Raw genomic sequence first — 27724 nt, forward strand, 5'->3', positions numbered from 1 at the left:
GCAAATATGGTGGACTGGTTACCATACTTGGTATTGGGTCACATTCCTCGCACAGCTCGAACAATCTGTTAAGTATTTGTGAAGGTGGAGATCAAATCCAGACGTGGGGCCAAAATAAAGTTAACCAAAATATTTGGTGCAAATAATGTAGGAGAAGCCACAAATGAAATCCTACGATCGATCTAGGTTGTCAGCAGGAAGTCTGTCCTTGAGAATAAGCCAGAGAATAGAATTGGTTGGTTGATTTGGGGGGAGGGGACCAAAGAGCAAGGTCATAGGTCCCATCGGATTAGGGAAGGATTGGGATGGGAGTCAGCCATGCCCTTTCAAAGGGACCATCACGGCATGTGCCTGAAGCAATTTAGGGAAATCATGGAAAACATAAATCAGGATGACCGGACTCAGGTTTGAACCATCATCCTCCCAAATGAGAGTCCAGTGTGCTAACCACTGTACCACTTCGCTCGGTAGAATAAAATTGCAAAACAGAAAAGGAAGTAGTACTGCAATTGCTTGCGGTCCCATGCTCACCACACATATACTCACAAAACAGTTGTGAGCCCCTTGAAGTGTGAGAGGGAAGGGTAGGGGTGAGAGAAAGGTGTGGGAGGGTGGACAGGGACAAAAGCAGTGTTGTAATAGAAAGGCAAAGACATTTTATACACACAAACAGCCTAAGTAAAGCCTAAAAAAATGTGTTCCATGTTCCATGCACTTACCATTGTATTTATTGTATTTTTCATATTTATCGCCATGATGTCTAGAGCCTTTATGAATGTTATGATGGCCTATAATAGTAAAAAATAAAAAATAAATAACAGCAGTAATCAGAAATATTGAACAATAAAAATAATGCAATCAAAATATATGAAGCATGTCTAAAGTAAGTCATAAAAATAAACATTCAAAAGAATAAATATGCAAATAAATTCTCTAAAAAATGTGTAAAGAACAAATTTTCAGTATGTGCACTGAAATTATTTGTCTTTTTACAATACAAGTATAATGAATAGCAGAAGTTATTAAATCAAGCAAATAAATGAACCAAGGATCAAAACAACACAAAGAGAAGTTTAGGATAACAACTTACCAAAGCACAACTGAATCTGTGGCTGCAGTTAATTTATTGACCCTTAAGTTAATTTATTGACCCTTAACATAGACAAATGTAATGTATTGCGAATACTTAGAAAGAAGGATCCTTTATTGTATGATTATATGATAGCAGAACAAACACTGGTAGCAGTTACTTCTGTAAAATATCTGGGAGTATGCGTACGGAACGATTTGAAGTGGAACGATCATATAAAATTAATTGTTGGTAAGACGGGTGCCAGGTTGAGATTCACTGGGAGAGTCCTTAGAAAATGTAGTCCATCAACAAAGGAGGTGGCTTACAAAACACTCATTCGGCCTATACTTGAGTATTGTTCATCAGTGTGGGATCCGTACCGAGTCGGATTGACAGAGGAGATAGAGAAGATCCAAAGAAGAGCGGCGCGTTTCGTCACAAGGTTATTTGGTAAGCGTGATAGCATTACAGAGATGTTTAGCAAACTCAAGTGGCAGACTCTTCAAGAGAGGCGCTCTGCATCGCGATGTAGCTTGCTGTCCAGGTTTCGAGAGGGTGCGTTTCTGGATGTTTCCCCTACTTATACCTCCAGAGGAGATCACGAATGTAAAATTAGAGAGATTTGAGCGCGCACGGAGGCTTTCCAGCAGTCGTTCTTCCCGCGAACCATACGCGAGTGGAACAGAAAAGGGAGGTAATGACATTGGCACGTGAAGTGCCCTCCGCCACACACCGTTGGGTGGATTGCGGAGTATAAATGTAGATGTAGATGTAAGTACACTCTTGAACAATTGAATTGGAAATGACTGCAGTGGATCCTATCATTGCCATGAGTGGATTCTCGGTGTCTGTATTCAAAGTACTGGCCACAGCATTTACAAGCACAGGGCTTTCCACATGCCATTTTATAAAGAGTGTTTAATATCTCGATTTGGGGATCGCTGCAACAACCAGAGTTAGAGGGAAAATACTTTGCAATGTCACCAGTTTTCCCTCTGCATGCTGCTAATCCAGTACTAGGTGGAGAGCTCTACGGGGAGCATATGTGCAAAGTTGGAAAGGGCTTTCCTGTTCCAATGCAGATACTGTGCATCCAGTATACTACATATGCTGCTTTTGTAGACAGTGAAATTGTCACCACAATAGAACCATTGCAGGCAGTAACAAGACAAACACAATCAAAAATGAATACTGACAGTGAAAACTACAAAACTGATGGACGGCCAAACAAAAGAACAAAGATGCACTAACATATGATACTTCCTCAAATATTTCGGGGTCAAATCAAAAACATACTATTGTGCTCAAGGTAGTGATAATGCAGCAGATTTAGTAATAATGCTATTTATAGATCATGTGCACGTGCTTTGAATGAGGCGCAGTTACAGTTTGCATGATAACCTCAAAACAATGAAGTTACGTAATTAATTTTTAGTCTCTTTGCAGGTAATTATCTGCAGTCCTAGTAAAGATTGAAATCCTCTGCCACTGTACCACAGTGTGCCTCTATACCAGAAAAAAAGGTGCTGCTCATTGGTGAAGTGGAATACAGTGAGATAATTGGACGGCAACACTGCAGCATCATATGACTGACTAGGTGGCACAGACACTTTCGATGTGGTCTAACAAGTGGCAGACCATCTCTACAGGAAGAACTGGTAATCACAAGTAAGTGGAGGCCCTGGTGCTCAATAATGTTACTACTGAATCAACAGTGGAAGAAGTGAACAAAAGTCATGGATCAGTTTTCAGTATCTTGCATAAAATTTTGCACATGACAAAGGTCACCACCCACTGGGTTCTCCGAGTATTCACAACTTAAAATAACCACCACGACAAAGTACCACAAGAAATGTTGCAGCTGTGTCGGGCCAATGCAGGTGACTGACTTAGTTGCCTAATCATCGTAGCCAAGTGATGCACAAGTGTGGCTTCACTAACACCAAAAAAAAAAAAGTGAAGATCTAGTAATCATTATGCAAGGCTGCTATAGTATCCCCACCAGTGGACATCGAGATGCATGCAGATAAGCTGTGTGGGGTTACTGAAGTTGAACAACACAGAATGCTGTCGTGGAGGGTGCACACACTTTCCATCCTTACAGTCAAGTGCTGCTTATAGCACCATACAGATATTTTGTCTAAATTATTTTGTAATTGATTCTGATCTTCTACAGACTTATGACCAGAATCTCTTTGAATTTTTGTGTGCAATTTATTGCTGGCATAATTTTTCAGCATATTAGGTGTTTCCTACTGCATTTACACATGGTGGACCAAAAGACAACATAATAGCCACACTACTGTTTGGAAAAAAGTTAAACACTAAGCCTGAGAGATGTGATCACTGACGCAACTCCACTGATTATGGACATGACACGACACAAATGATTTGCATTACCGACATGTACATGCACTGCGACTACGGACATTCAGTATGGGGTAGCACCACGACATGCTGCAATCGGAGCTGCCAGAGACTGTGGCGTGGAATCAAAGTGTGCCTGAATATGCTGCCGGGAAATACTCTACCACGCGGTTTGTAGGCGTGTTCACAAAGCATCAACTATGGCTGCAGGAGGACCTGAATGAACAAACTGGTGACTGAGCATATCCCAGCCATGTTCGATGGGTGACATGTCAGGGGAATGGGCTGGTCAGGGAAGCAGTGGTACCTGTCATTCTTTGAAGAATGCTTGCACATTCCTTGCTACATGTTTCTGGGTGTTGTCCTGCTGAAATATGGCAAGTGGAACAACCTGCAGGAGGGGTAGTGTCTAGGGCCGTAAAACCTCCCTAATGCGGTGGTAACTCTTCAGATTGCCCTCAAGACATGGTAGGTGAGATCACAATGTTAGCCCAAATCATCACACTTGACATTTGTCTGCTATGCTGCCCAATTGTGTTCCTGATCCATGAAAGCAGACACAATGGCATGTGTGCCACCAGTTCAGCTCACAGAAGATGGTGTTGAGCCACTGACTTGTTGGCACCTGTTGCAGTGCTCTAACATCGCTCCAACACTGTGGACGATGCTATTCTGTCTGTTACGGTGTAGCGGACAAGATGGCAGTCATCTCTTGCTGTGGTCACATGGTGTCATTGGGTACCCTGTTGGCACTGTGTATGACCCTCTTCTCTCCACTGGCTCCACATACACCACACTGTAAAAGCAGCATGCCCTGTTATGAGCCGCACTGTCACAGAATGACAGCCCCTCTTCCCAGAGACAAATCATCTGCCCCATTCAAGCACACTCACATGCCGATATTCCACCCTACGATGTTGGTGAAGGCACTGTGGCACTTGGTTACATGTTTCCACTTTGTATGATAGGTCTGCACTGACTGAATGTTGCCTGCCACTGACCTGTCCTATCACAAAAAAAAGGCACTGTTCAGACTGCGTGTACAGCACCTCTCTGCCATTTAAATCACTTATTATGATTTCGCTGTTCTACATGTCCTCCTATTGTGGCATGTTGCTGACCACTGTTTCTTAATGTTTTACGTTTTCACAAACAGAAGTGTATATTGGGAAAAAGCATCTATAATATAACTCAATCACTATTTACCAGTGGGCAGCATACAGCAGTGAGGATAAGAGTGCAGTTGGAATAACTAGCAAAGAAAAATGTGGACAAGTACCAAAGTGTGTCATCTCCTAGTACTTCTGACACATTGAGGTTCAGCTGATTTAAGTCCAAAGGACATGATGTGCACTGCCTGTACAACCAACGGTCATAACCTGTCCACATCTTCTGCCCTAGTGGATGTGCCTTTGTTCAGCAGGTGGTGATTTAGTACCAAGTTCACAAACACAAGCCAAGAATTGATATGGAAGTAATCTAGCAAATAATCTGGTGGGTGTGGTTGTATTATCAATGCCCTTATAGACTGCAGCAGACAATAGTAAATTTGAATAGCAATGCTCATCGTGATGCACAGGTCAATATTTACCCACATTAGAGCAGCAGCAGAACCCAGCCACCTTCAGTTACAGGAACAGGAAACTTTGACAGTAACAGCCAGCTGTGTAATAAGATACCAAGTGTGGAAAGCACTTTCTTCAGGTCTTAGACGTTGAGAATATGGAGTATTGTATAGTATTATGTTACCTCCTTCAGCATATGAGAGACAATCTCTGATCAGCATATATTGGAAGAATCGTGATAACGATATCTCCTACCTGCTATCTGTTGCATTAATAGGTGCCATATGTCTTAACTCTACACTCTCCCATCTGATTCTCACATCACAAGAAGCAAAGCTGTACATGTTGGTAAGTTACACAAGCATAAAAAAATGTTTTGTGCCATCTACATGTCTGTAAATGTGTGGGGGATTAGATTCAAGGGTAGCAGGGAATGAAAACAAAACAAAAAATAACTTTATCATAAATTAAAAATAAAACAATAACCAAAATAAAGGTAAACAAAGTATGTTTGAAAGTGCTCATTTGTGTAATCAAAATAACACTCAATGTCGTGTTGCTCGAAACTGTGCACTGTAACATACTTGGAATCCCCTTGGCTTGTTGTCCACAAGGTGGTCAACATATTGTTGCTTAAGCCAATTCCATTCTTTGATAGTGGCCCTCCTGATGTTATACAGTATGTAAGGATGACTCAGGTAATGCTGTAGTAAAGACTCAACTGATCCCAACTATGCTCAATCAGTTTCATATCAGCATTTTTAGCCGACCATTGCATTTAGTTGATTCTTGTCACTTGAAAGAAGATGTTTATCTGCTGAAAACCATATGCGCATAAATTATATGGAAAAAAACCACACCCACGAATGAAATATTGTCTTGTAGGGCTAAACAATAGGCCGGGGGATCCTATCACAATAATGAGGAACTCTCAAATTGCTCTGGATATTGTCACGTAGACGAAGGTGTAATTAGATGAATGATGAACACTAACCTCACTTAACAAAGGTTTATTCAGCACTTGCACATACAAGAGCTCAGAGCGAACTGCTTCTGGCCAGAACACCTACAGTATATATACAGCTACAGAACATTCCAGTACAACGATTCTTGACATTTATGGCTACTTCTAGAATGTACTCGAACCGAATATAGAAATTAAAATTGTACAGTCCAGGTGAGTTTTGAACTCACGACCCTTCATGCAACAGTCCATCATCATAACCACTACACAACAGTGCCACTCAGCTTCTTCTGTCACACTGCTCCCTCCTTAAGAGAACAGCATCTCAGTGTTACGTTCTCCTAGTCCGGGAACGAGCCACCAGTCCAGCATACTCCGACTCCTGATGAATGATGCTCGCCCTGGTGGTGATCTTCGAACTTCTTTTAACACTACACTCTTCGTCACCTTTCTGCTTGTTGCCTGTCGCCAGAGCTTCGAATATACCCTGGGTGGCAGGATCCTTGTATGGCTTCATTCGAAGGATGTGAACTATATCTCTGATCTTTCATCGTCTTGCGTCGGGGTCTAAATCTTCAACTTCATAAGTAACACCAGACAATTGTCTTACAATCTTATAAGGTCCAAAGTAGTGCCTGACAAGCTTCTCAGAGATACCAACCTTCCGAACACGAGTGAAAATCCAGACGAGGACACCAGGCTGGTAGACAAAAGGGTGGTGGCTCGCGTCATACCTTCGTCAATCATTTTCTTGAGCCTGCAGCGTGCGGAGTCAAGCTAACTGCCGAGGGTCCTCAGCTCTGGTTAACACCTGGCTGATGTAGTCATCGTCCACGTCATCAGGATGTAACAGAAACCCAGTGTCCATCGTCGTCATCGCCTCGTGCCCATGCACCAGGAAAAATGGCGTAAATCCTGTGGTGTCTTGTTTGGTGGTGTTGTAGGCAAACGTCACGAAAGGTAGCACCTCATCCTAGTTGCTCTGCTCAACAATGACGAACATTGATAGCATGTCGGCCAACGTCTTATCAAGGCGTTCAGTAAGCCCGTTAGTTTGCGGATGGTAGGCAGTCGTCATGTAATGGGTAATGTTGCACCGAAGGTTTATCTCTGTCACAGGATTTGATCGAAAAACTTTCCCTCGATCCGTAATTAACGACCTTGGGGCACTGTGTTTTAATACAATGTCTTCCACGATGCATTTGGCTACCTTGGATGCTTCAGCTGGTTTCACGGCTTTCGTAACGGCATAGTGTGTCAGATAATCAGTACTAGCAATAATCCATCTATTGCCACTAGCAGATGTTGGAAATCATCCAAGGTGGTCAATCCCAACACGCTGGAAAGGCATTTCGGCTGGTGGAATTGGTATGAGTCGGCAAGGTTGTTTCTGAGGAACTGCTTTTCTCCTTTGGCACACTCTACAGTGCGACACATAGTTACTGACACTCCTATATAAACCTGGCCAGAAAAATCTCTTGCAGATTCTATCGTACGTCTTAATACATCCTAAATGTCCGGCCTCAAGTGTGTCACGGAATTTCTGTAGAACATCTAAGCGCATGTGTTTAGGAATCACTGGTAGCCACCTCTTTCCAAACAGATCACAGTTTTTCTTGCAAAGTAATCCATTAACTACCTTAAATTGTCCTTTCACATCCTCTGACCAATTTAATGCAAGTGTAATTTGAGATATCTTGGCGTCCTCCTGCTCGGCACAGACATCCTGGAGTGCAGCGAGACAGTCACTATCTTTGTCAAAGTCTTGATGGTCTTGCAAAGGGTTTCTTGAGAGACAGTCGGCATCTTGGTGTTTTCTTCCACTTCTGTACACTATGGTAATGTTATACTCTTGAAGATGTAGTGCCCACCTGGTGAGTCGTCCTGTTGGATCCTTGAGACCTGTCAGCCAACAAAGTGGATGATGGTCTGTAAAAACTGTGAATGGCCTTCCAGAGAGATACTGTCGAAATCTCCACATGGCCCAGAGCACAGCAAGACATTCCCTTTCTTTAGTTGAGTAGTTTCTCTTGGCTTTTGTAAGTGTCCTAGAAGCATAGGCTATAACCTTCTCTTTTCCATCTGAAATTTGCACCAGAACAGCACCGATCCCATACCCACTGGCATGTGTGTGTAGTTCTGTAGGTGCTCTCTCATCAAACTGAACAAGTAAAGGGTCAGTCATTACAGCTTTTCACAGCACATCGAAAGATTCTTGTTGAGCACCACCCCAGATAAATTTAGCATCAGCTTTTAACAACTCTTGGAGTGGCCTGGCTTCAATACAAAAGTCTGATAAAACGAAGGTGATAAGAACACAATCCAACGAAGATTCTCATATATCTAATACTTTTAGGAATAGGAAATTCCATTATAGCTCTCACCTTTTCTAGGTCTGGCTGCACACCTTCGTTTGACACAAGGTGCCCAAGAATTTTCATTTCTTTTGCTCCAAAGAGACACTTTCGTGGATTAAGTTTCAGTCCGCCTTGTTGGAGACACTTAAGAACAGCCCTCAGTCTTTTTATACGTTCATCAAATGTGTCTGAGAACACTATAATGTCATCCATTCAATCAATTCCATTCCATCATCCAGTCAAAAGTTGCTGGTGCATTACACAAACCAAACGGCATTACCTTAAACTCATACAGGCCCTCAGGGGTGATGAAATGCAGTTTTCTCACGATCAGCATCATCTACTTCAATTTGCCAGTATCCTGAGTACATGTCCATGGTTGAGAAACACTTAGCCCCCTTCAGACAATCTAGTGTATTGTCAAGACAATCTAGTGTATTATCAAGACAATCTAGTGTATTGTCAATTCGTGGAAGAGGGTAAACATCCTTTTTAGTTATCTTATTAAGCTTCCTGTAATCAACACAAAAGCGCCAGGTGCCATCATTCTTCCTGACGAGGACCACTGGTGATGACCATGGGCTCTGCGAAGGCTGAATGATGTCATTCTTCTTCATTTTCTCTACCTTGTCGAGAATTATTCAACATGCCATTGCTGACATACGGTATGCTCTCTGGCTTATTGGCTGATGGTCTCCACTGCTAATCCGGTGCTTCACCCTCGATTTGCCTAATTTACTCTTCACCTGTGGATTGAAACATTCAGAGAACTCTTGAAGAATGGCAAGTAGCTTGTTCTGTTGTTCCTTAGTGAGATCTGGAGATGGATGAGCTAGAAGATCTTGTCTCGTAGTGGTAGTGCTAATTTTGCCCACAGACTTGTCATGAGGGGTTTCTATGATGCTCAGCTATTCTTCAATTAATGGTTTAGCGTTTGCTACGCACATGTGTCTTGGAAGGATCTGCAGTTCTTGGCAACAGTTAACTATCCACAATTCACCGAATCCGTTCTTAAACGAGACGACAGAGGCTGGGATGACCAAGTTATTCTTCGGTGGTATGCTTCTTTTACATTCCGCAACGAGATCGAAGGGTTGATGCACGGCATGACACGTGACCGTTACCTTTCTAGCACTGACTGCTGGAATTATCACTTCATCCAGCACATACAGTCTCCACACACTCGAATGCGCATCTTCCTGTCCACAGTATCTCATCTCGTCTAGCATGATCTTTGAGCGACCACAATCTATAATTGCCTGAGAAGCTTTCGAAGAGTCCCATCCAAAAATGACGTCATGACTACTCTCTTGTAAGACGACGAATTCTAAGGGCTGTGTCTGGCCACTTATACCCACACGAATGACAGATCTTCCTGCAGGTTTTACATATTTCCCATTAGCCACCTTCAGCAGAGACATTTTGTTGCCAAAGGATACGGTTTTCTGCAACTGGCGACAGTACTTCTCCGAAATGACTGAATATGATACTCCAGAGTCCACAAGAGCTTGGGCTGGTCGGCCATCCATAAGGATATCGATGTAGTTTCCTATCAATGGCAGAGGATTTTTCCTCTTTGGCGGCCTCACCTCCAAGGAAGGTCGTACCCTTTAGTTTTCCAGGTTGCAGCGGCTAGGTGATCAGCTGGAGCTTCTAAATGTCAATGGAGACCTTGATCGGAGTGTTGGGGAGCATCCTCTCCAGCGGCTAGCTTGCAGTGATGGTGACCTAGGTCGTCCTCCACCCACATCATCTTGTTCCTCTTCGTCGCCCTGGAGTTGGCGTCAGCTAAGATCGGCTAGCTGTCTTCTGGTGCGGGCGTCATCAAATATCCGCTGCCTTTCTCGACAATAGAGCACCACATGTCCCAGTCGTTGCAGTGGAAACACAGTGGTTGGTTATCCTGGGTCCTCCAGATGTCAGTTTTCATTGGTGGCCAAGCAGGTTCCTCATGCAGCATTGTAGGAACGTAACCCCATCTGGGTCTTGACTTTTTCACCGTTTTAAAGGGAAATGAAAGATGAGAGACTGGGTTCAATGTCTGTTCCACTTCCTCCCTTATGACCTCTAGAAGCATCTTGGGTTTTTGCTCGCCGTGCAATCCAGGTGCCTTCTGAACTTCCTCTCTCACTATCTGATGAACACTTGTGAAATCAGTTGCTTCCTCCATCACACACATCGATACAACGTTTGGAAGCCATTCAAACTTCTTGTGTGTAATTCTTTGTTGATGCACTGTCTCGATATGCTGGCACCATTTTATGAAGTCGTCTGCTGTCGAAACTTCCTTCAGGAGTAGGGCTTGATACATGTCCTCAGCAACACCCTTCATGAGATGTGCAATGTAGTCTTCCTCCCCCATTGTAGGATCCACTATTTTACACAGCCCCAAGACCTCTTGAATGTAGGATGCTGTCGTTTCTTCTGTACGCTGTGCCCTGCACTTTAATTTATCTTTAGCCTTGCACTTCTGTCGTCGTGTGTCACCGAAATACTTGTGCAGTTCCGCCTGGAATATTTCCCAGGTTGTGAACTTCTCCTCGTTGTTCTCATACCATTGCTTGGCAGTGCCCTCCAAGTAGAAAAATACGTTAGCCAAACACATGGTTTCATCCCATTAGTTAAATTTGGCTATATTTACCTTCAGCCACTTGTTTGGATCTTTGCCATCATCACCAGAGAACCCGGAAGGATGTCTCATGTAGTGACACACAGTTGCTGTCATTGTAATGTTTTCTTCTTCTGTCTCCGATAGATTGCGATCTGCTGAATATGGCTCGAACTCTGGTTTCTCGCCACCTTAACGGTGGCTCTTGTTGTGGCTTGATGGGAGCCACTGTGTCGTCGATAATGTGCGTTATCACAAGTTCCAATACCCGGTGTCTCCACCAGAATACTATCACATAGAAGAAGGTGTAATTAGATGAATGACGAACACTAACTTCACTTAACGAAGGCTTACTCAGCACTTGCACATACAAGAGCGTGGAGCGAACTGCCTCCGGCCGGAACACACACAGCTACAGAACATTCCAGTAGAATGGTTCTTGACATTTGTGGATACTTCTAGAATGTACTCAAACCAAATATAGAAATTTAAATTGTACAGCCCAAGTGAGTTTTGAACACGACCCTCCATGCAACAGTTCAATACCATAACCACTACACCACAGTGCTACTCAGCTTTTTCTGCGACAATGCTGATGAGAGGTGTCTGACTCCTGTACGTGATACAGGCCAAAAACATGATTGATCCCGGTACCTGCTCTCATAGGACTGCACAACTGAGAAATGAATTGGTACCTTCTATGACAATCGCCAGGAGTCAGGCAGTCCTATACTAGTCGGTGAAAAGAATGCAACACCACTGATACACGTTCTTCTCCAGGTGCTCCCTTGTCCACATTCTTCATGCACCACAGAAAGTCCAGCTTTATCATGCGGAGATGGTTGTGAACTGTCTCACCAACACAACCCTCCCAGCTGCCTCCAGAAAGACAATGTACAGTTCTGTTGCATTCTATGCTGGATGGAATATAATTCGTGGGTTGTGCATTCAGCAGCTTGTGTTTTATCACTGGCAACCACTCTGGGCAGGTCTTCAAAGGCTGTGTGTCTCACAACAGACATTCAGTTCTCAAATGATGTAGCTGTGGTGTATGCCAATTTAATGGATGGACTGATTCCCTTGTTCACAATCCTTCTCATTACGTAATGACTATGGACACTTAGTCTAAGCTTGAAATGACCCTTTGAGGCATGCTGACAGAGTGTACAATGTACCCAAGTCACAAAGTCCCTTTCACAATTGGAGGGAGGGAGGGAGGGAGGGAGGGAGAGAGGGAGGGAGGGAGGGAGAGAGAGAGAGAGAGAGAGAGAAGGTTTACTTTTATCACCATTACACAGCTGGCTGTTTGTAGCATTTTCTAGCCATAAAGAAAGAACTGAGGAAGAGATGTGCATTTTCAACTTCTCGCGGCGTAATGAATAATCCATTAAATTTCGGGCATGCAGCCGCGCAAATAAAATTTCTTCTACTGATCTCCGACATGAAAAGGACTACACAAATCATGACGATGGAAAAAGTTTTTCAGCAATCTGTGTGATCTCACTTTGAAAAGCATTACACTTTCCCAGTTTGTCCCATTAAACTGAATTCTCTCATTTGCTCTGGATAAGGCAGATTTGATGAGACTAAACTGGCAACATTTTCTCCTGCTCATATGCTTTATCTTGTGATTATTAATATTTACTGTAGCTGCCACTACAATACCAAACAGATATTTTATTCAAGTTACTCAACAACAAAACACATCCAAAGCATCAACATTAATGTTAGCAAATAAATTGGGCAGAGGATGAGTCAGAAATACTTGTACACATTCTGAGAAAAGGTTGCTTACCTCAGTATGATTTATTAATGTTACACACACAGAGATAGAAAAAATATTTCTTTTACCAGTTACATACACAGAAAAGAATGTACGATTCTGGGTCCCATTGTAAACATTAGCTTCATTCGATACTGAATGGAAACTCCCTGAATCTGGTTGAAGTTGCAGTCAAATGATGATGCCCCAAGCTTAAGCAATTGAGTAGCATTCAGACATATTATAACAACCTCCCTTACATTAAATAATAATCAATTTTTGGTTGTTTTGGGTGCTTACAACCTGCAGTGTGCTGTAGTGCAGTGGCATGTGGACATTCAACAGTAGTTGGTTACCCACGTTTCACTATCAGGCAGGTGGGATTTACAGACATGGCCGTAAATGCACGGCAGAGTACTGAAGATCCATTCCACACTGACATCAGCTGAATCATCGAACATCTGTCTAGGATCTTCAGCTATTATCAAGATGGATCCATCATCTTTCTGTGAGGACCAAGGGGCACAGTGTGTACAGCCATTTGCCAAACGCTTAGGCAACCTGATGTACATCTGTAACCAGCAGGCTGCCACGCTCCATCCATTAGAGCACAAGCAATCGTTCAGTGTACACTTCAGGCTTAACGCCCGCCGCACCAAGCAGCTCATCAGTCAAAGCACACACTCAGAAGCAGAACTACACTCACATTCTGGGCCTTGTGATGGCTGCACCCAGCAACCCACCTGTCTGAGCATGAGCACAGGTTGCAGCAGCACTCACCCAGTAGCAGTTCCAACACCTATCCAGACACCAGCCAGGGTTTCAGAATTTCAACAGAGTTATCTGCCAAGTGTTCTCTCTTCTTGTAACTCCCTAAAGAACTGTGGGTACTAGGCATGTGTTATTTCTTCTTGTAATGCTCTAAACAACTGTGGTTACTTGCAAGTGTTATCACTTCTTGTAACTCAATAAAGAACTGGGCAGTTACTTACCAAGTGTTATCTCATCTCTTAAATGATGACAGACAGTAGTGTCACAGTAGCCTAATTATGCTACATGCTGAAGTTTCTACGTTTCCAATGTTACGTTATTCCCAATAAAGAGTATCCTTGTCTACTTAGGAGCTCAGATTACTCCATGTGCACCAGACCACTGGACACATCAATTTGCTATTGTTTACAGGCACCTTGCAGAGGCAGGGTCTCTAACATTATAACCTGTGAAAATGTGCCTTATTACATTTATACCTGACTGGAGAAGGGTATCACACAGCCTGTTGTCAATAATCCATGAAATAATACAAGAAAACTGTCTGCCGAATTAACAGCAAGCCATAGTACTACGTGGTAGGGACTTAATGGACTGTCTATGTGCCCCTATTCCCTTCAGTGTAAACAGGCTCTTGAACAAACAATTACTCAAAATCTGTAAACTTTGAGTGGTGTTTTCACCATTATACTTCTGTTTCTGTGTTTGGTTTCTTCGCAGATGAAGCAACATTCAAAATGAATTGTAGAACATACTATTTCACCCAAAATCTGTAGCCAGACAATATAGACCAATATGTCTACTAAATGTACTAGCTAAGGTCCAAGAACAGCTCCTGTGCAATCACCTATAGGCACACAGGCAACTCAGGGGCCTAAGTCAACATCAATATGGCTTTAGAATAAACCAACAGATGATGCAATCAACTGTTCTCTTCACTTAGTTCGAGATTCAGTACATAAATACATTATGGCAATCCTAACAGACACCACAGGTGCATTTGATGATCAATGGTGGCCTGTAATGTTTACATGCCTTAGAGATTTTCAGGTACCTTCAATGTTATACATTAAGTCTCCTTAACTACTGTGAAGACAGAACAGTAAAGTGGCGTGCTGGAGATCGCACGGTCTTGAAGAAATTTTCTACATGGATAGTCACAGGGCACTATCTATGGGTCAATTTTGTGGGACATTGCCTCTGAATCACTACTACAACTGGTAGAGTAAAGTGAACACACCACTGGGGTCACTGCATACGCAGAAAATTTACTGGTGATAGTAGCAGCCAACTTGAGAGCAAATCTAGTACATAAATCAAACAACATTTTAAAACAGACAAACAACTGGTGTAAAAACAATAAACTAAACATAGCAGCCAACAAAACAGTCTACACAATCTTAAAAGGCAAACTACAAAAAAATCCCATGATCCAACTATGTAACACTTCCGTAGCGGATAATACAGCAACCATCGCATACACACTGATGAATGACTAAAATTTCGTAACCACAAACAAAAGTTTCTGACAAGGCTGAGTGACTATTACACCAACTAGCCAGTAAACAATTAACACTTAAGATTACCAATGGTCACACTTTGTACATACCACTGCACGATCTCTGAGTTAATCATTGCTTTGCAGTCAGTATGGGCACACAATCTGCATTTTGTTACTAACAGAGCAGCTGTTGGTCAATCGCAAAGAAGTGTGCTGCTCATTCTATTCAGGACTGGACCACACCACTTGAAGCTCCGTGTGTGATATTGGGAATCTACCCAATAGACTACGCCCTCGGAAATTGGGCCACAGCATACTGTTTCAAGATTGGAAGACTTGACAAGATAATTACCATAACAGAGGAAGAAATAGAGACAAACACCACTTAAAGAGGTGGCTAGCAACAGGAATAGCATAGCAGTGATAAGGGCTCGAGGGTTTATGCCTTATTTTCCAACATCAGGGAACGCAGAGGGATGGTCCACTTCCTGATTGGACATAGCCCTTCCCTAATGCATTTACACCACATGCATCTCGGTGAAAGGGAAGAACGTACTTGTGTAGAGAGATTCCCCAGAGCATGTTGTAATACACTGTACATTCCTCACATGGGCTAGACGACTAAGACACACACAAGAGGACTTGTACAATGCAATTAGAGACAAAACAGCATCTAAATACATCAACAGCATAGCAAGCTCTATCTCAAAGGCCCTGCACCTTCAACATGTAAGCAAATGACACAAAAGACCTGACATGATACCCAGGACACAGAAAACTATCAACAGGACAGACACTTCGAGGGAGGATGGCGAAACTAGCTCTGGGGGGGCAGGGGGGGGGGACCAAATTATGATAACTTCACTGGCCAAATCACTTAGAATATAAGTTGTGACAGGTTATTGTACCTACAGTCATGTAAAACCTATACAGCAGATATTGGCACATAGCCTAGTAACAATAAGAACCAGCAGATGTCTTTCCAGGGTACTCCCCACTGCTGGACTTCGATAGCAGGAATCTACAGCTCCTCTCTAACCTTTCCTATTATCTTTAAACTTCTTTCAATTTCATCAATTTGTTAATCATCTTTTCTAATACCCTCTGTTTCCATTAATTTAATTTTTTGTAACTCATTATTAATAATTTGATTTTTATTGCTGAATACAATGTTTGCTTGGAATAATAGAACAAATTATGTTATATGAAAAACTGTGAAATATATGACCTGTTTTAAAATGCTAAGCAACAAGTCTCTTAATATGGAAAAAAATATAGCATCCAAGCTAGATATCTGCCATAGTTAAGGATCAATGTGTGGGCTGCCTTAGCTGTTGACTATCCTGAGTGGCATGCCTCTAAACATACAAGTGAACATCCAGTTTTTACTGGAAGGTGGCAGTGAAACAAACTTTATTACTGTCTTACTACTAGGTGAAAGAATTTAACCAAACCATATCTGGAATGTTCACCTTTACTATCATTAATTTTGGCACTTCAGGTGTTCAACAACTCAACATCAAGTCTGCATTTGTCTACATGTAGGTCTATAAGTTTTACATTGAAGAGGGAATTTAAAAAGCAAATAACTGCAGTGCCATTACTTTACCCATATTAAGGTGTATACTTGGGACCAACAGTATCATTGCCATTCCATTTACTTCGAATTTGGTGTTGATTAAATACAATGTTCTGGAAGAAGAATACCTACATACTTACCTATTTACTCATTAATGATTAATGAATGACTTTCCTGTTCAATTCTATGAAGATATTTATTCCTCTATAGCACTGTCACACTATATCTTCTTTGAAGACATTTCTCCTCTCTCTGACTTTTATGACATCAAGTAGAATGCAGAACAGGAATGATAATCTTTTATTGGGGCTCCATGGCCACAAAGTTTAAAGCTACATAAATTTCAGTTTAATATGGGATGGAAATATGTGGCACTATGCCTTTAGTCATAAGGAGGATGTTTGGAAATGGCAATTTACCCAGCACAGGTGAATGACAAATAAAACACAATGAACACATGTTTAACACGGCTATAAAATTTTGTGATGTGGAGGCTAAAACAGTTTATGTTCAAGGGAATTTTGTACCTATTTCTTCCCAAAATCCCAAACCCTGGTCTGATTCAGGTTTGTTGATGACATCTTTATAATCTGGACCCAAAGCCAGGACACCTTATCCTCATTGCTGTTACCCTATCTGTATTCCTCCAAAATCTCAACACCTTCTCTCCCATCCACTTCACCTGATCCTCCTCAAACCCTCCACCCATTGTGCCATCTTTCTAGATGTCGATCTCCTCCTCTCAGATGGCTCCATCCACACCTCAGTCCACAGCAAACCCATCAATCACCAACAGTACCTGCAATTTGACAGCTGCCACCCATTCCACACACAAAAATCCCTCCCATACAGTCTGGCAACCCACGGCAGACGCATCTGCAGTGATGAGAACTCCCTTGCCCAGTATGCAGAACGCCTCACAAAGGCCTTCGCAGACGGCAATAGCCTACAGACCTAATACACAAACAGATCTCCCATGCCATAACCCCCTCCACACACCTGATCCTCCCATACATCCCAAGAACCAACCATAAAAAAGCTAATGAACACCTTGTCACCCAATACCACCTGGGACTGGAACTGCTGAACCGTCAGGGCTTTGATTATCTATCATCATGCCCTGAAATGAGGGACATCCTGCCCAAGATACTTCCATTCCCTCTCAAAGTAGTGTTCAGCCACCAACCCAACCTTCACAACATCCTAGTCCATCCCTATGCCACTCCCAGCCCCAATTCCCTGCAACAGGGATCATATCCTTATGGAAGACCCAGGTGAAAGACCTGCCCAATCCACCCATTCAGCACCTCCAACTCCAGTCCCACTGCAGACACTTCCCACCAACCCCCTCCCTGCCTCCCACCTTGCCATCCCTCATCCCACCCCCAGTACAGTCATCAGGGCCCAGGAAAGTGATGGCAGTCGACTAAGCACAATGTAGGAAGACAGGTGTAGGTGTAGAGGTGTGTGTGTGTGTGTGTGTGTGTGTGTGTGGGGGGGGGGGGGGGGGCACATGCGTGTGCACATGGTCTTCCTGCAAGCTTGAAAAAGGAATTTCATTTCGAAAGCTAGCAGAGACCTGTACCTTTTGTTTGTGTAACTCTTGACGACGCAGCGATTCTGCCTTTTTGTGAGTCGTCTCCTTTATTCCTAAATAATTCGTAATTCTCACCTAGAACTTTCCGTACATTATCATCAAAACTGTAGTTCTAGAATATTACGTTCTTTCATTTCCTGATGCGCAAAAGTTTTCGTTTCTGAATATTTAAAGCAAATTGCCAATCTTTGCATCACTTGGAAACATATCACAGTCTGACTGACTATTTGTACAGTTTTTCTCAGATAACACTTCATTATAGACAAATGTTTCATCTACTAAAATCTAAGGTTACAATTAATATTGTCTAGTAAGATGTTAATATACAACGTGAACAGCAAGGGTCCCAGTACACTTCATAGAGGTACTACTGTAGCCAATTCTACCTCTATTTGTGACTCTTCATCCAAAATATGAGGGTAGCTTGAAAAGTTCTCTGAATCACCATGAGAGGTCAGCACTAGCGTAATGAGTTGTTTATGTGATATTTATTGGACTGTTGTCTGTAAAAACATGCCCCGTCAGTGCTCTTGGAAGAGCTGTGGCAGTGACGTGGCTCTACTGTTGTTCCAGTGTAGTGATTTGCAAAGATGGAAAAACAATCGAGATTCGAGCAGTGATTAAGCACTTCATAAAGAAAGGTATGACAGCAAAGGAAATTCATGTCTATTTCCAGAATACACTGAGAGACTCTGCTCCTTCATATTCAACTGTTGCCAAGTGGACAAATGGATATAAATTTCGTCATGAGAGCTTAGATGATGATCCGCACAGTGTTGTGTCAAGATGTGTCACTACTCCAGAAAACATTGCAAAAGTGCACAAAATGGTCACAGAGGACTGGCGATTGAAAGTGCGTGAAATTGCTCACACTTGTCAGATGTCATATGAAAGGGTTTATCACATTTTAACTGAAGAATTGGAAATGAAAAAACTATCTACAAGACGGGTGCTGCGAATCTTGACACGTGCCTGCACACGTGTGCAGTCGGCATGACAAAATTACATGAACTATGGTTGAATTGTTGCCACACCTGCCTTATTCACCCGATATGGTTCTGTCAGACTTCCATCTCTTGCCAAAGCTGAAACTTTTTCTTGGTGGACGAAGATTCACTTCAAATGAAGAACTGATAGCCGGATTTGAGAACTATTTTGCAGGCCTGGATGAAACTCATTTTTGAGATGGGATCAAGGCACTGGGATGTCATTGGACCAACTGCGTTAATCTACAAGGAAACTAAATTGGAAAAAAAAGTTTCTTCTATTCCATTCCGAGAACTTTTCAAATGACCCTCTAACATGCTGTATCCTCCCTATCAAGAACTCCTTAATCCAATCACAAATTTCACTTGAGAATAATACCATCAAACAATTGACAGTAAGCATGTTTTTCAGAAGTCAAGAAATACTGTATCCATCTGGATGCCTTGAGTCATTGCTTTGAGGGTGGTGTGTGTGTGTGTGTGTGTGTGTGTGTGTGTGTGTGTGTGTGTGTGTGTGTGTAGCCCTGGACATTTGTTCAATTTTAGTGATTTCGGGTATTTCTCTGTGCCACTGACCTTAGTATCTGTAATGTTCATGCTTCCAGTGATATGAGAATTAAACTGGGACATTGCTCCCAGAGTTTCCTTTGTAAAGAAACATCTCAAAACTGAGTCCAGATTTATAGATTTTGCTTTCCTAACCTTGGTTTCATTTCCTGTGGCACCCAAGAGTGTCTGGATCGTAGCTTTGGTCCCACTGACAGCCTTCACATATAAGTAGAATTTATTTTAAGTTTTGTGACACATCTAGTGTTATCATCTAAGGGTTCACGCATTGTCCTTTTGGCAGACAAATGATTCTGCATCTCTCTTTTCTGATACCTCTGAAGGAGGATTCGTACTAAAGCTTAGAAAAAGTAACATTCTCATTTGTGTCTCAACAACTCAATGCTTCGTCTATTTCTTCTACGTAGTTGTATTTTTTGAAAGAGTTTATAGCCCATGGTGCCAGATTCAAATTTCATAGTATTTTCATTGTGCTTTATTGCTAATGAAATGGTTATTACATCTATGACTAATTGTTCCACACACTTAAGATATATGCCGAAATCTTACTGTAGAGGAAAAGGTGGGAACATTGTATGATAGGTATTCCAATCTTCACAAATAAAAAGAAAACTTCAACAAGAAAAACAAACTTCTATAAAGTAATACTTAAATTTCTGTATCAGTTCTTCAGTAATTTAATGACAGTATTACATTTAGACCTTCCTGAATGTTTTCCTTCAGCAGTCTGTGGTGAAATAAGCAAGGTAAGGCAACATTAACTTTTTTCCTTTCTAATAAACTATTCATTTCTAAAAATTACACACAATCACACTTTTTAATTTTCACACTATCACCAATGAAAACCACATACTCCAAAACTACGCAAATTCCATTTCACAAAAATGCACTGAGAATTTCTGCCTTTGCCTGTATTCTTTGTGCACACAGTGTGACAACTGTGTCAGGTATCGCCATCACAGTTTCATCAAAATGTAGGAGAAGTGTCTCATACCATGGCCCATCCTCTGTAACTTCTCTCCCTAAGAGCACAATGCTGCTGTTTGCACACACATCATGTTTGCTCTTAAATATGTATCACAGAAAACCATGAAACAAATTACATAATGTAAAATGGTTTCATGTTTGTATATAAACTACTTTCAAATTTGTAACTTGATTGAACTTCTTATGAGGTCCACACTGAAAGAACTTATGTTGGTTTAAGTTGTTGTACATACCTTGTCTGGAGCTAATGATGGACTCTGTTTCTGTGCATGTAGTGTCTTCTATGTTGGTTCTCCCACCATGAACTGGGTTAATGATACTGAAAATGAGGTGTCGATCATCAACAACTGTTCTCGCTAATGATACTACTGCAAATGAACAATGCTACCTACACAGTGGAGAAAGAAAGAAAAGAGGTACAAATACAGGGTGTGCATAAGATCCAGGAACACACTCAATTATTTACTGCAAAAGAAGCAAACATTGTACAGATATTATACATATGTCATTTTGAAGAGAGAACCTGAAAAGTCCCCCGCCCCCATGTATACTGCCACAGCATAGTTTCGTAATTTAATTTGCCAATAGTCAGCACTAGTCGCAAACAGGGCGAGTTCAGGTGCGGAGAGAGGTTTCTGTGTGTTGGAGTTCGAAATGGCCTCTCTGATCACCAGATCTCACTCCTTGTGACTTTTTCCTGTGGTGACACATTGAATACCTGGTGTATGTACCGCCTCTACCACATGATGTAGCAGAGCTCCAGGAGAGAATATGGAAAGCGACTGCCACAGTCGATGATGCCATGCTGGGACAGGTATGGCAAGAATTCGATTACCATATTGACATCTACCAGGTCACTCATGGTTTGCATATCAAAAAACTTTCAGAGTTTCTCTTCAAAATGCAATATGCATGACATCTGTACAATGTTTAGTTCTTGTGCAATAAATAATTGAAAGTGTTACTGGACTTTATGTACACCCTGTAGTTTCTTCTTATGGTTTATCTTTCCAGATTTCTTTAAAAAATTACTTTTCTTGTTTCTTTTAATGCATTATTCAATTTTACAAGCAAACAGTTTTCTAAGAAGGGATCCCACTAGTTATGACATTTTTATTCTTCTGTATTTAACTAAACATATTTTAGTGGCCCACCTCATCACCATGCTCTGATTGAACAGTGCTGTAGCTCACCAACGGAATGCCATACGCCAGCCACCACCTTCAGACCAAGCAAAGGATTCTGAACACACACCAAATTCCATGCTAGCAGTGCTCCCCAATATCATAACACCATGGAGAACCTCTGCTTCTATTATTAGAATTCTCAACCAAACTATTGTCAATAAACTCTTTAAGCACCGGGTCCTAATAATTAGAAATGCAGCAACAGTTCATGTTTCATCATATTTCATGTAATGTCCCTCAGTTAATCTGTGCTTCACCACCAGTGATTTCTCAGATTATTGTAATCTTGTATGATGAAGGTGGTCCACATATCTGTCCCCGACAATCCAAGTGGCCTGGTATTTTGGATGACTAATGTGTTCCACTTATCTGTACTGGACAGTGTGAATGATTTGGTTGCTGCTTGCTATTCCACAGATGATGATGACTGGGTGGACTGCTGAAATATTGGCCTCAGTTACTTGAAGGATCTGCCAGAAAACCTGCATTTACGTGAGTCATTAACCCAAGAATGCCAAGTGGTCAGTTATCACAATACTTCCCACTGCTATCCTATATACAATCACAAGTGCATACATTTTTTCAAGCATTCGCCACTAAGTGGAAAGGGGGGGGGGGGGGGGGCTGGCAGACAATTATACATAGTAAATTAAGAAACAAGTAACAATCATCATATGCAATATTGCATGTCTACTCATAGGTCATAAGAGCTTAAACATGCTTACTGGATTACCTACATTTGCTTTCATATTCCAGTACATTGAATTGTGGAGGACAGGTAGTACCAGTATTATATATAAACCTACCTACTCCAGTTTAAGAGCTATATATACATCTGTATTTCACAGGCCATCTTATAGCTTGTGGCAGAGAATATATGGTGTAACAGAATCATTTCTGTCCTTTCTGTTCTATTCACTGATGGTTTGAGGCAAGTGAGATTGTTAGTATTCCTCTTTGCACACACAAATTTCTCCAATTTTCCTCTCATGTTTATTATGTGAGATACTGGATGGTTATAATTATACTGATGGTGTTCCAAGTGTGGCTGTGTGGGCTGCATACATCACAGGATGCTGAAACTCCCAAGTACGACCCTTCCCTGCGGAGTATGCTGAAAAATGCAATAGTTCCACTTTCTGCTACCGAGTGAAAATATGGTGCTGTAAGCAGTTGGAACGCGATGTGAATGCAGGAAAATGGGAGGAACGATCAAACACATAGCAACAGTGGTTCTGACACATGTATTAAGACGTGGTTACAAGTTACAACACGAGTTCAAAATGGTCTCCTTACTCAGCAATTTGCTGCATCCGTTAACATGGCATGGTCGACAGTTGCTCACAGCATATTCACTGTAATCAGGGCAATATGTTGTCATAAGCTATCCTTCCGAGCAGGAGGAGCCCAGATACATCCCTGATGGACACGATCTTTCAGATATCCCCACAATCAGAAGTCAAATGGATTTGGGTTGGGGGATTTGGAAAGACACGCATGTTGAAATTGCCCAGAGATGAAGTGGTTATTACCAAAGATTTCTTAAAGCAAATCTTTCACCTGGCAAGCAACATGCGGTGTTTCCCCATTTTGCATGAGAATAGTAGTGTTGACACAGTTGTGTTCTTGCAAAGCTGGACTCACATGTTGCACAAGGAGGTCCTTAATAATGTGCAGATGCCACTGTACACCTAACAGGACCACAAGCTGTCATCTCCTCTAGAAAAATGGACCAAGAACGAAGGAGCCTGTGAAACCACACCACACAGTCGCATAAGCTGAGTGCAGTGGATGTTCCTGCACATATTGTGGAGTAGAACCCCACACATGAAAGTTCTGTATAATCCACGGCACTGTGCAGAGTAAAATGTGCCTCGCCTGTGCAAAGAATATTCTCCAGCCACCTGTCATCCATTTCCATGCATGCCAAAAAACATAGGGCAAAGTCACTGTGTTGTAGCCTATCTTGCAGTTTCATTTGGTACACATTTTGATCTTGTGGGGATACCAGTGTAAAGTTTGCTGAAAGCTCTTGGGAACTACTGACCACGGGGGAGAGAATTCTTGCGATGCAGCTCGAGCACTGGCAGCAGAATTTGAGGTATGTGCTGCACGTCTGGTTATAGCTAAATCAACTTCATCAACAAATGCCATGGGAATGTGCCACTTCTCTCTCCGTACTGCACCACCTAATTCACTTGTTTCTTCAGACTTCCTGATGATATTCTTTAGCCCATTTATTGACATGGGGCCTCTTTGCAGCTGTTACTGTCAGCAATATTCCTGCAATGCGGTACTGCTATTGCTGCAGTTCTGACAAAACAACTTTACCACCAAAGCATGTTCTTTCTTCTCAATAGCTAATGTGTTTTGTTGGAAAACTTCTACCTTCTTAACTTTTTACACAACTGTCATTTCACTAAAGAAATCAACACATGTTGCTGAACGACAAACAGCACACTTTGACGTCAAAGCAGGGAACATTTCATGTTCTGAATGCCTACAGTGCCATTATCTTCACCTGGTGGCAAAAAGTGGAACTATTATTTTCAGCGTACTCCACAAGCACACTGATTAATGACCCTCTCTACGATGTTTTAGCTTCTGCAATGTATACAGCCCACACTGCAGCACTTGAAATACTGCCAGTTTAATTATAAACAGCCATTATGTTGCAAGAAGCAGCACATTTCTTGAATTTGAACAGGTGCCCAGTCACCTGTTTACAAATAACCCAAGTTAATTGGCCTTTCAGGGAAACCATGGGAAGCTTTTTTTCAGTTGTTACTCTGTGTCCTCTTACATATGTTTGACCACCTCCAAATATATGAGCCTTTCTTTCCTTGCAGATACGTGTCAGTCAGCAAATAGTTACACATATAATGAAATTTGTGAAACTCCGGGGAGATACTCCCTCTTGAACTTGATTCCCAGAGAAAATCAAATTTGTCTGTGCCTCGAAAATCTACAATATAGTCCTCTCAGTCTTGTGAGGGCACGGAGAAGTTGTGAGAGGAAATAGGCAGGAAATTTGCGCCCAGAAAACAAAAAAGTCATTCAGTCAGATGGTATGAACCTACTTGGGAGCCACATGTCAAGATGCTAATTTAGTTACTGAAGGCAATTTCAAAGCACGGAGTTTGCCATTCCATATTTTTTTTCTGAAAATAATTGTTCTGTTAAATGACAATTGCCACATGTCAATAGTCCACATGAGCAAACATTACTGTGTGTCGTCCACACACTGCTCTTGTTTGCAGTGTAGCACAAATGTTGGCAACGCCTGTGCTTTTATGGTTGGTGGCAGCTAATTGGAGGCAACTGTTTGCAGAGCAAATTATAAGCTGTTTCCAGAAAATATGAATTACTCACATTATTTCTTCAAATACTGGTTTGGCTGGATATTCATGGTTATGAAATAAATAAAGATTCCTTCTGGGCATTTCTGTTGATGTGTATGACTTTAACAATTTTATATTGAAATAGATATTAATGAATACATACAAACTAAAGAATACCTGTAGTGGTGACAGGCTGATACTATTTAATTGATACGAAATATGTACTTTTACTTGTGGTGACAGACACAAATGAATTACTCATGTTGTGCAGATGGTCCTTTCTTCAGCTTTTGCTATTGCCGCATATTGGCATTTCTATTATTCATATATCTACAAACATGTGTGCTGAAATATTACTTACGATATGGGTGGTCTTTTCTAATTTCACTTCATCTTGGCATTTCTATTATAGATGTAGGTAGCAGTTAGGCAATTTTTATGTCGAAGTAATTATTATGGGATCTGTCTAAATTATGGAAATTTTTGTTTTGATACAGACTGATCTCAAGTAATTTGTATAAAATACGCAATTCTGATATTGATGACAGACTGTCTGAAATAATCCTGTCAAATGGACAGTCATTTGTTTATTTCCCACTATTGCAAAATGGCTGGGATTTGTATTATGACATGACGAATGGTCCAAGGTCTAGGTTAAGTTTAAAGGAAACAGTTTGGTTGGGATTTGGTGAAGTCAACGACTGTGAAATCAAAAACACTGGTTGTGGTAACAGACCAATCTGTGCTGTAGCCCAAAGTCTACGTCACACCGGAAGGCAACAGGTTATGAGTTGGTGAAGTCAAAGAATGTGAATACGAAATGTAGGTGGAGGTCCCAGAATGACCTGTAGCATAGTCCAAGGCCTATGTAAGTGTGATGTCTCGCAACCTGACACACTATTTGCAGTGATGAATAGGTTTTAATTTAAGTTCCATTAATAAATTCCTTATGTGCTGCATAGATCTTTCTCATCAGAAAAGATCGAAAGGGAATGAGGCTGTCTCATGGGTGTTACATCCTAGCAACCCAAGCAAAGATTCTACTGAAAGTGTGTGTATTTTTACAGATATTAATTTTTAATTTTCTAAGCCAACTTTGTCAGTCTTTAATCACCTTAGAAGGCAACCATAGATGTTCATGCTGCATTTTTGGTATTCTTGTAAACATTAAATGAGAAATAACGAAACATAACTTCAGCCTGAGAAAGTGCACTCTTTCATGGGGACAATTTGTTATCACTCTATTGAGTTTTGAGCTGTGGCCTCCAAAAAACACTGTGATATGGACCTTGGCCTTAAGGAACACAAAGGAAATGATATCAAGTGGTTAATGTCACACGGAATACATCTGAAGTGTGGTGGAGATATGAATCTTATTTCTCATACGAAAAGTACAGATGGGGTGCAGTAGAGCTGCAAAAGGAGTGGTTATAGAGTGAGTTACAACATTCGCAAAAATTTTTGCTTAAGGTGCTGGAACTTTTTTTTATTCCTGCTGAGCTGCAATTATCTGAGAAGACAGTTGCAGTCTAGAGAAGCTTCTGCACAGATGTGTGCACAGAAATGTATTTTAAGGAAAGTGAGAAACTTGGTGGTGAAAGAGTTATTGTCAAAATTAATACTGCAATGTTTCAAAGGAGAAGAGTTGGCAAAGACACTAAAAAAAGAGGAAGGTAAATATTCAGAGGACTCTAAAGAGGAACTCACAAGTGTTTTTTCAAAGTTGTTCCAAAGACACTGAAAAGATGCTGCTGAGTGTAATCAAAGAGTGCATACTTCCAGGAACCACAGAAATTTCCAACAGTTTTAGGTAATACAAAAGTTTGAATGATGAAGGTTCCAAGCACTTCACTATTAATCACAGAGTGACATTTAAAGATCTTGAAACAGGTGCAAACAGAAACAGTATCGAAGGCGCTTGGTCAACAATACGATCACTGCATGTAAATAGACAGGGCAAAAAACTTTTTGGGAGCTATTTATCTGAATATGTATGTGGTGCAGCAGAATTTATTTATGCATTTTATGGGGTATGCATCACCAGTGTACAAGCCCTTGTACGATACGTTCATTTTAATAAAACTCTGGTGTTTTTATCATTTTTATATTTTCTGATATTCCTTAGTTGTTTCCATATTATTTTTTTTTTTTTGAGGATGTGGTCCATCCGTGTAACTAAACAAAAGGTCATAAGAAGTGAAATGCATGTAGAACAAAAATATAGTCTTATTTAGTTGCATGGATTGACCTCATCTGCAAGAATATAATAATGATAACACTTGTGTTAAATCATTTATTATGTGCTTGTGCATATAAATGTTTTTCTGCAAAATCTCAGTTGCATTGCACAATGCTATGTACTATGCTAAAGGATGTTATGTCAAAATGCTGTACATGCTTCTCTGGCGACTGAAATTGAAATATCGTTGTTATTGGCTATCAAGATCAACTATTCTGTCACCTGAGTTTCCTACCATTGCTTGCAGCAGGAGTTGGTTACCAACATACACTTCAAG

General features: G+C 41.3%; 1 protein-coding gene across 3 annotated transcripts in view; it reads right to left on the reverse strand.

Moving 5' to 3' along the window:
• Window positions 1-27724, reverse strand: part of LOC124721666 (segment polarity protein dishevelled homolog DVL-3) — a 137774-nt gene that overhangs the window by 101365 nt on the left and 8685 nt on the right. For 2 of the 3 annotated variants that reach the window (XM_047246739.1, XM_047246738.1), the window contains exons 4-5: window positions 20914-20999; window positions 720-788 (exon numbers count right to left, since the gene is read on the reverse strand). In XM_047246739.1, the coding sequence (XP_047102695.1) occupies window positions 720-788; window positions 20914-20999 (155 nt within the window). The remainder of the gene's footprint in view (window positions 1-719; window positions 789-20913; window positions 21000-27724) is intronic. The other variant, XM_047246740.1, reaches the window with a different exon arrangement.

Source organism: Schistocerca piceifrons, chromosome X, assembly GCF_021461385.2.
Source record: "Schistocerca piceifrons isolate TAMUIC-IGC-003096 chromosome X, iqSchPice1.1, whole genome shotgun sequence".
Lineage (NCBI taxonomy): Eukaryota > Metazoa > Arthropoda > Insecta > Orthoptera > Acrididae > Schistocerca > Schistocerca piceifrons.